The sequence below is a fragment of the Triticum dicoccoides genome, chromosome 4A (assembly GCF_002162155.2).
Source record: "Triticum dicoccoides isolate Atlit2015 ecotype Zavitan chromosome 4A, WEW_v2.0, whole genome shotgun sequence".
Taxonomy (NCBI): domain Eukaryota; kingdom Viridiplantae; phylum Streptophyta; class Magnoliopsida; order Poales; family Poaceae; genus Triticum; species Triticum dicoccoides.
Window position 1 is genome coordinate 401,870,990 of NC_041386.1, and position 9,331 is coordinate 401,880,320.

A 9,331-nucleotide genomic window follows, 5' to 3' on the forward strand; every position below is an offset into this window, starting at 1 on the left:
ACTAGAATGCAATTTTCTTTCCGTGGGTCTTTCATTAGAAAGAATGAAGGAACCAATAAGTTATCTCCTGCAAAGTTTACATGCCACTATCTCTCGTCATTCAATGTTTGTTGTACATGCCAGGTGTTTAATTCAATCAGTATGTACGATGTCGCTTTCCCATTTTTGTATGATGTTGTGCATTTATGTTTTATTTTCTCTGGGCTTGTAGACCGGAAAGCTGCTGAAGGAGTCAGACAAGGAGGTTGGACATCAGAAGGCAATTAGCTCACTGTCAAAATCCTTAGATTGGTCTCATTTCCTCACAGGTTCCTTGGATAAATCTGCTAAGGTGATACTTTTGGTATTGCTGCCCTGATAACCTGTTTATACTTTATTTTTTAACATATGGATTTTTCTGACATATCTGCTATGTCGCAGCTATGGGATGCAAGAACACTGACCCTGATAAAGACATATGTCACAGAGCGACCGGTTAATGCTGTTGACATATCTCCTACTCTTGATCATGTATGCTCCTGTATCTGTCACCTTATCTGCCATTGTTCTTAAGTTGCTGCAAGCATTTGAATATATAAGCTCTCTCAAAGCACATGGGGTTGTCTCTTGAACTCTTGGTCTTTTTACAAGCTAAGTGTATATTTCCGCGGTCAATTATGAAGTTTGGATTGACTATGAATTTCGTCCAGAATGTGCTTCCTTGCAGTCTAGCCCTTTTGGTAATTAATGAAGTTGGATAGGATTACCGTGTATGTGCTCTGGTCTTGAGTGTCACATATTTTTGTCGTGCCCATCTATTTCCTAACTTTGATTTCTTGTTCTCATTAATTAAGGCCAAGTTTGTCAAACTGTGTAAACCATGATTCCTTTGCATATTTGTTATCTTAGTTTTTCTGCATCTGTGTTTAATGCTCATCCCATGCATTCATGATTCTAAACTAAATTGGTACTCCCTCCGTTCGAATTACTTGTCTCGGATATGGATGTATCTAGAACTAAAATACATCTAGATACATCCATTTCTGCGACAAGTAATTCCGAACGGAGGGAGTACATTATAATGGTCTATTTGTTATTTATTCTACGGAAACTCATTTGTATGTGTATTTGTATTTTTTGAACATCATACTTTTTTGCTATCCTTAGGTGGTTATTGGAGGTGGCCAAGATGCTATGAATGTTACTATGACAGATCGTCGTGCTGGTAAATTTGAGGCCAAATTTTTCCACAAGGTGAACTAGATTCCTTTGCATATATTTACACAGATGGCTCTTGACTTCCTATGGGGAGTTACTTTCTGTATGTGTATATGTTGTCAACTTCTGTAACAAGATTTTGTTGTCAATCTCAGATTTTAGAAGAAGAGATTGGTGGTGTTAAAGGACATTTTGGACCTATCAATGCATTAGCATTTAATCCTGATGGGAGGAGGTTAGTTCATACTCTGTTTGTATTTTGATTTCTTATGTTTGTATTTTGCCTCTGAGCTTGGGTTTGTGATATGCCTATGTTCCATTTAGATTCATGGCGATATATGCTATTCTGAGTCTTTAGAATGTCGTCAAATCTTATGAAATCAGAGCTTGATTTTGAATATTATATGTGTTCAGTAACCCTGTTTACTATTTCATGTTGATCTCTTATATTTACATTTTGCTTCTCACGTTGGGTTTGCAATATGCCTCTGTTGCACTGAGTATGCTAAAATCTGCTCAATGATTAAGCCATGTAGATTCATGGTGATATACGCTATTCTGAGTCTTTAGGATGTCATCACATATTATGAGAACATATCTTTTTATTGTTTTCTATTCATATTTTTTTATCTTCAGTGAGAGAAGATCATGGTGAAGTAATCCTCAATCACCATTTTATTGTCTCCCATCCTAAGTCTTAAGTCATCCTCTGTATCTTAAATTCTACATGGGCATTGACTTATGGCTTGTCACACATTGCTCGTCTTTGCTATCTGTTTGTGACATATTTTGTTTCCTTTGTTCCAGTGCCCTGGCTTCCTACCTTTTTCTGTTATGTTTTTTCCTCAACATGTAGCTCAGTGATTAGAGCCAATTACATTGGCAATATACTCTATACTGATCATATTTTGATGAAAAGTTTATATGAGAGCTACATGAAGTAATCCTATGTCACATTATACTTGCCATTTCCATCTGTTTGAGCACATGTTGTCTCCTTAGTATTTTGGTGCCTTATCTTCACACCTTTTATCTTGTGAATTTTCTTTTGTCATGTTTAGTAATAATGTTGCTCAGTGACTATAGCCAATTACATTGGCAATATACGCTACGCTGGCCTTGTTTTGATGAAAAGTTGGATATGAGAGCTATGTTGTCCCCATAATTTATTTTGGCAGATCTAACCTGTAATTGCTTGATCATGCTTTCTTGTGCATTCTGTTCTATTCTACCAGCTGGTTTGGCAGCTCAGTGATTTCAGTCCAATACTTTTGTCATATACGCTATTCTGAATATGTTGTAAAATAAACTTATGAGAGCTGCCAATCCTTTTTTTTGATACTTCTATTATATTTCTTTTGTGATCTCTCATATATGTTTATCCAAATGCTTTTGAGAAATAGGGTTTTTCAGCTCCTTCTTTGAGCTTCAGTTCTTGTTATCTCATCTCTTATGAATTCCAGTTTTAATGACCCGTATTTTTCCATATAATGTCCTTAGCTTTTCGAGTGGTGGTGAGGATGGATATGTGAGGCTACACCATTTTGATCCTGAGTATTTCAACATCAAGATGTAAGCCTATGAATTTCTCAAGGTAAGGCTCATATTCCTTGGTAGACAAATGTGAATAACTGCAACTTAATACATTGTTCATTCAGGCTTATGCTTATACATTGTTCATTCAGTGCTTTTTCTTGAGCAATCTCAGCATCTCGTCTTCTATGTTGTTTCGAAATGTCTTGTGCTTCAGGCTTATGCTTACATGTTCATTTCCTATCTTGTTTCAGGCTGCAATTGAGAGACCTCCCTAGTACCCTGGAGAGAACATAGCTTTTTTTTTGGGCTCAATTTGTGAGAGAACTTAACTTAGCTGGATGGTCTACTATGTAATAGCACCTTTTCATACAATCAGCAATGGAGATGCTTAAATGGGTGACATGGTGTTGCTCTGTCAGTGTTGTTTATTCCAAAACATTCTACTTTTGATTCGATGTCCATTCTGCTGAACATAGTACATGGATGCGCAGCTAGGTGTTGTAGTTTTGTCAAGCTCAAGGATTATATGTTACGTACTTAGACGCTGAGCCTACTGAGACATTGGCTCCTTGGATTGACACGATTGGATTTCCAGTCATATAAATGCTAGTGTATAGGTACGTACTGCCACCTTCTAAAATGGCAGTCCAAAACTTATTCGTTCATTGGATTCCAAACTTACATGTGCAAAGCTTTTGATATTCGAAAAAGATAGTTTCCATCATATAATTTTTATCAACTAATTTGTATTTTACTAGTTAATTTTATGGTCAAAGTTTGACACTAAATACGATGAGCCCATAATCCAACCCTTTTCTAAAGCGTCATGGTCTACGTGGGCGTTTCCAAGTCGAAGTCCAGTTTTCACTTTTCCATCATCCCTTTTCGAAAGAAACTATGTGATAAATCCCCACATGCCTCGAGATCTCCATGACCTGAGATCACTATACAAAAACAGCTTATGTTTACAAAGTGAAGGGATTTCCCCACACTTATCTCTATGAAACTTCCTTTGAAATGAATGAAATGAAAACCACGATCATGCCTCCAATAGGAAGATCGAGGAAGTGGTGCTGGCGCTCCTGGTTCATGAGATCCTAGTGGCTAGCGGGCAAAGAAAGGGGGCGGGTCGTTTACTTGAAAATGACAACTGCGTGCTCCAGGAGGGGGGCCTTGCACGAAAGCAAACCTACGATTAAGTAGCAGTTGCTTTCTTTGATGGGCCTAGTGAAGGGGGCATTGCCCATTAGTTCTTACCAACTTTAGGTGTGTACATCTAACTTATTATCTAATGATGAAGGGGCGGCGATGGTGTCAAGCCTGTTGGAGTTATCAGATCCAGGGTATGCTGAATGTTCCTAATGAAACATTGAATGACAAGTACCTGGGCATGCCATCTGATATTGGTAATTCAAAATCTGGAGCTTTCAAGTATCTCAAGGATAGACTGTGGAACAAGGTAAAAGGTTATATTGAAAAAATAGTTTCATATGCAGGGAAGGAGGTGTTAGTTAAGTCAGTGGCCCAAGTTATACCTGTGTACTCAACGTCTTGTTTCAAGCTTCCTAGAGATTTATGCGAACACCTCAACAAGCTCATCAGGCAGTTTTGGCGGGGGAGTAAGGATGGAAAACAAAAACCCAGCTGGGTCTCTTAAATGGGTGGTTTAGGCTTTCAGGATTTTGAGATTTTTAATCTTGCACTTTTGGCTAGTCAGTCGTGGAGACTGTTACAGCACCCAGAATCACTTTGTGCATGATTGTTAAAGGTAGTTTATTATCCTAATGCTTCAATTTTGGCTGCTGAAGTGGGTAAGCGTCCATCACAGATATGGAGGGCTATTTTGGAGGGACGTGATGTACTTTGTCAAGGCTTGATAAGAAGATTTGGAGACAGGTCTTCAACCAAAATTTGGGAACATAATTGGATTCCTAGGAGTGCCACTATGAGACTTATTGCATGTTTGTCATCTAATCTGCCAGTTTGTGAGTGAGTTAATTGATCATACATCTGCAACCTGGCGGAAAAACATTGTTGAGCAAGTCTTTGTAGCAGCAGACTCAAATGTGATCTATGGTATCCCACTTTGCACACGGCATATGAACGATCAGTGGGCTTGGTCTCATGAGAAGAATGGGATTTTTACAGTACGATCGGTGTACAGGATGCTGATAGATACAAAAAGACGAAGAGAGGATTGGCTCGAAGGAATTACAGGATCATCTGACTTGGCAGCCGAAGGGAAATCTTGGACTTCTCTATGGTCGGTTCAGGTCCCGGGCAAGGTAAAAAACTTTCTATGGTGACTTGCCAAACGTTCTCTCCCGACTGAGGATGTGCGCCATGTAAGAAATATGTCCGATGTTGATTGTTGTCACTTGTGCGGAGCACAAGATTCATGGAGGCATTCCCTCCTGGATTGTTCAATGGCTCGTTGCGTTTAGGCCCTCGTTGATGGCGATCTCGCTAAACATCTACATGCAACAAGCGAGCCGGGTGCGAAGCAATGGTTATTCACTTTGTTTGATAATCTGCCACATGCCCGGTTAATAAACTGTGTTGTTACTTTATGGGCAATTTGGACAGCACGTCGGAAGGCTATCCATGAAGCAATCTTTCAGAGCCCACATGCCATTTTCTCTTTTGTTAAGAGCTTCATATCGGAGCTTGAAGTTTTGAGGGCGCCTGTGTCATCCGGCGACAAGCCTCGGGCAGCAACTGTCACAAGAACGAGAGGCAGGGGTGGATGGAACGCGCCAGCCGAAGGCATCGCAAAGATCCATGTGGACGGAGGACTCGCAAGGAATGGGAGACAGGGGGCGGCAACCTCGATTTGTCGGGATCATACTGGCAAATACCTTGGTTCGTCGGCTATGGTCTTTGACCTAATTACGGACCCTCCTACGCTGGAAGCGCTTGCTTGTACAGAAGCTCTGTCTCTTGCACTCGATTTATCTTTGGATCGAGTTATTATTGCATGTGACTGTAAAACACTGGTGGATGAGATAGAGAAATGTTCGGATGGGAAATATGGTATGATCATTAAGGAGATTGTTGCAAGGGCAAGGGAACTTACTAGCTGCAAGTTTGTTTTTGAAGGTCGGGCAATGAATGTTGATGCCCATAATTTAGTGAAATTCTCTACATCCTTAGAAGAAGGACATCATGTGTGGCTGGGGACACCCCACGACCCTTTTGTAATTCATGTAAACCTGACAATTGAGTAATAAAGTTTGGTTTAATGCTAAAAAAAATCTAACTTATCATCTTTTTTTTCATGCAAGCCCGATGTCAGCAGTCCATTTCTTATTCATTCAGGGAGGGAAACACTGAGTACCGTGGCGTTTCTCCCGTCCCAAGAAAACACCGTTTACATCCCTTGTAGACGTGGGATGTAAACACTAAAAGATCACGTCGTTTTTTGCAAAGGAGGGGACTCCAGGGTCCCTAGTTCAGCTTTTTCATGTAAACCAATACACCAAGGTGAGTGGCGTATAAGAAAAAAGTATGACGATGAAATACTTCCCAAGTAGGGTCATTTTGTGTTTAACTTCATTAGCAAGGTAAAATAGTGATTTCGCAAGGATATGTGTTCTTTTTTTCGAAAATGATACGAATCTATTATAAAAGTTCACCCGAAGTATAAAACACCTCATCACATAATAAAAAAATCATACCAAGGTCCCCCGACCACAGAACGACCACCACTGTCACCAGAACGAGCCACCGACGCATAACTACTCCCCTATCGGAGCCGGCTTGATCTTGTCGATGACATCCGAGAAGTCTTTGTGCACGTGCCCTAACGGTCAATGTTGTGGAGCCATAGTCGTTGCCGTTGAACCCTTGAATATATCTGAAGCAGCTAACACCAAATCTCCTCATAACAGATGCACATCGAGAAAACCTAACATTGTCGCCCCAAGGAGACGACATGAATCCATGTCGGACAAACTCAAGGATGATCGAAGCGTCGAAGTCAAACTCGAAGAAGAAGCGCCACCATCAGTTCGAGCATCGCACCTGCGAGGACTAAAAAAAATCCTAACCTAAACTACTAGTCGAACGAAGGCATCATGATTTGTTGTAGGGTGAAACCCTAGAGGGTATCTTTTCACACTTGGAGGGGGAAAGAGCAAGAACACACAAGATCATAAGGAGGAAATCACTCTAACAAACCCAAATAACACATCCACAAGAGTAGCATACAAGAGATCCACAAGCATACATGAACAATTCAAGGAAAATGTCACTAGGGTAAAAGTTCTTCCCACTAGGTGAGGTCTTGTTATCCAAGTGGATCTTTTCCAAGAGGAGGGTTTGATCTCCAAGAGGAGGTCTAGATCTCCTATAGGAGGAAGATGAGCAAAGCTCTCTCTTTGTGTTTCTAATACTTTGCTATGCTCTCAAATGAGCTAGGGAAGGAGTATATATAGTCAGGGACGAAATAGAGGGGAGGGAAGGGAGATACAAGGGTCAAACCCCAACTTGCACGCAGACACTCTCGGAGGGGTCCGGGCACCCGGATCGGTTAGGGCCGCTGCCCGGCAGTTGGCTATAGGGGGCCGGGCAACCGGGGGTTGACAGCCCGATCACCCGGGGGTGGCTGCTGGCGCCCAAGCGAGGGGGACTGGGCACCCGGGCCGGCTGCCTGTGCCCAGGTGGGTGGCCGGGCACCCAGGGCCGGCTGGGAGCAGCGCCATGGGGTGGCGGGCCTCCGGGCCAAAGTGCCCAAGCACCCATTGTTTGGCTAAGTTACCGCTTTGCTCAGCCCCTCTTATAGCGTTGTTAGTTGCAGGTGAAGCTGAAGTTTGTTCCATGTTGGAACATGGATATGTTGGGATATCAAAATATATCTTATTTAATTAATGCATCTATATACTTGGTAAAGGGTGGAAGGCTTGGCCTTATACCTGGTGTTTTGTTCCACTCTTGCTGCCCTAGTTTCCGTCATACCGGTGTTATGTTCCTTGATTTTGCGTCCCTTACGTGGTTGGGTGTTATGGGAACCCCTTGACAGTTCGCTTTAAATAAAACTCCTCCAGCAAGGCCCAACCTTGATTTTACATTTGCCTAACAACCTATACCTTTCCCTTGGGAGTAATTAACCCGAGGGTCATCTTTATTTTAACCCCCCCAGGCCAATTCTTCTCTAAGTGTTGGTCCGAACCAGAGCCACCTGCGGCGCCACCTCGGGGAAACTTGAGGGCTAATTTTAGCTGCACGTAGTGTTCATCTGGTGTTACCCTGAGAACGAGATATGTGCAGCTCCTATCGGGATGTCGGCGCATCGGGCGGTCTTGCTGGTCTTGTTTTACCATTGTCGAAATGTCTTGTAACCGAGATTCTGAGACTGATCGGGTCTTCCTGGGAGAAGGAATATCCTTCGTTGACCGTGAGAGCTTGTGATGGGCTAAGTTGGGACACCCCTGCAGGGTTTGAACTTTCGAAAGCCATGCCCGCGGTTACGTGGCAGATGGGAATTTGTTAATGTCCGGTTGTAGATAACTTGACACTTTACTTAATTTAAAATACATCAACCGCGTGTGTAGCCGTGATGGTCTCTTCTCGGCGGAGTCCGGGAAGTGAACACGGTTCTTGTGTTATGCTTGAAAGTAGGTAGTTTCAGGATCACTTCTTGATCACTTCTAGCTTCACGACCGTTGCGTTGCTTCTCTTCTCGCTCTTATTTGCGTATGTTAGCCACCATTTTTGCTTAGTGCCTGCTGCAGCTCCACCTCATCGCCCTATCCTACCCATAAGCTTAAATAGCCTTGATTTCACGGGTGTGAGATTGCTGAGTCCTTGTGAGTCACAGATACTTCCAAACAGTTGCAGGTGCCGATGATACCAGTGCATATGACGCAACCAAGCTCAAGTTGGAGCTCGATGAAGATCATGTTCGTTGTTTTGTTTTGTTCCTTGTTGATTAGTAGTGGAGCCCAGTTGGGACGATCGGGGATCTAGCATTTGGGGTTGTCTTCATTTATTTTGGTTCCGTAGTCGGACCCTAATTGTATTCTGGATGATGTATGTTTAACTTGTATTTGTGTGAAGTGGCGATTGTAAGCCAACTCTTTATCCCTTTCTTATTTAGTACATGGGATTGTGTGAAGATTACCCCTCTTGTGACAAACCTACCATGCGGCTATGCCTCTAAGTCATGCCCCAACACGTGGGAGATATAGCCGCATTGTGGGTGTTACACTAGTCTCGATGGGTAAGTGACGCAAAATGGCTCGGGTTATCAATGAAAAAGCAAGTGTATGAAGTAAGTTTCATCGAGGTTACCGTCCTTTCTTACGGTTAGCAGTGTAAACAGTGAAGATCGTTGGCGAAGATGACTCTGAGGCAATGATGAATGGCAGTGATGTCGATGTCACACGTTCCTAAGTAGCCGAAACACCTTAGGAAACGGAAACCACAACTCAAAATCGGTCAAATGTGGAAGGTGAGTGCTTTTATGATGAATTTTTTGATGGAGGCTAATGGTGGTGGTAATGATATATGTGGATGGCGGATGTCAAGAGCTTCCAAACGGGCTAAAAAACACGAAAAACAGACTTGGGAGTTGGAAGTTATGGTCAAAACGGTGATG

General features: G+C 42.3%; 1 protein-coding gene and 4 non-coding genes across 5 annotated transcripts in view; all 5 read left to right on the forward strand.

Annotated features, from left to right (window-relative positions):
• Positions 1-3,246, forward strand: part of LOC119285981 (eukaryotic translation initiation factor 3 subunit I-like) — a 4,580-nt gene extending 1,334 nt beyond the window's left edge. Inside the window, exons 3-8 of the mRNA XM_037565327.1 lie at positions 212-331; positions 421-510; positions 1,147-1,233; positions 1,353-1,432; positions 2,698-2,791; positions 2,985-3,246. Of these exons, the coding sequence (XP_037421224.1) occupies positions 212-331; positions 421-510; positions 1,147-1,233; positions 1,353-1,432; positions 2,698-2,773 (453 nt within the window). The 3' untranslated portion in view covers positions 2,774-2,791; positions 2,985-3,246. The remainder of the gene's footprint in view (positions 1-211; positions 332-420; positions 511-1,146; positions 1,234-1,352; positions 1,433-2,697; positions 2,792-2,984) is intronic.
• Positions 1,711-1,792, forward strand: LOC119290289. Its single transcript, XR_005141856.1, has one exon. It is a non-coding gene; the product is annotated as a small nucleolar RNA U54 (small nucleolar RNA).
• On the forward strand, positions 2,052-2,130 carry LOC119290285. Its single transcript, XR_005141853.1, has one exon. It is a non-coding gene; the product is annotated as a small nucleolar RNA U54 (small nucleolar RNA).
• LOC119290287 lies at positions 2,268-2,347 on the forward strand. The gene has a single exon (XR_005141855.1). It is a non-coding gene; the product is annotated as a small nucleolar RNA U54 (small nucleolar RNA).
• Positions 2,443-2,518, forward strand: LOC119290286. The gene has a single exon (XR_005141854.1). It is a non-coding gene; the product is annotated as a small nucleolar RNA U54 (small nucleolar RNA).
• Positions 3,247-9,331: the final 6,085 nt, after the last annotated feature.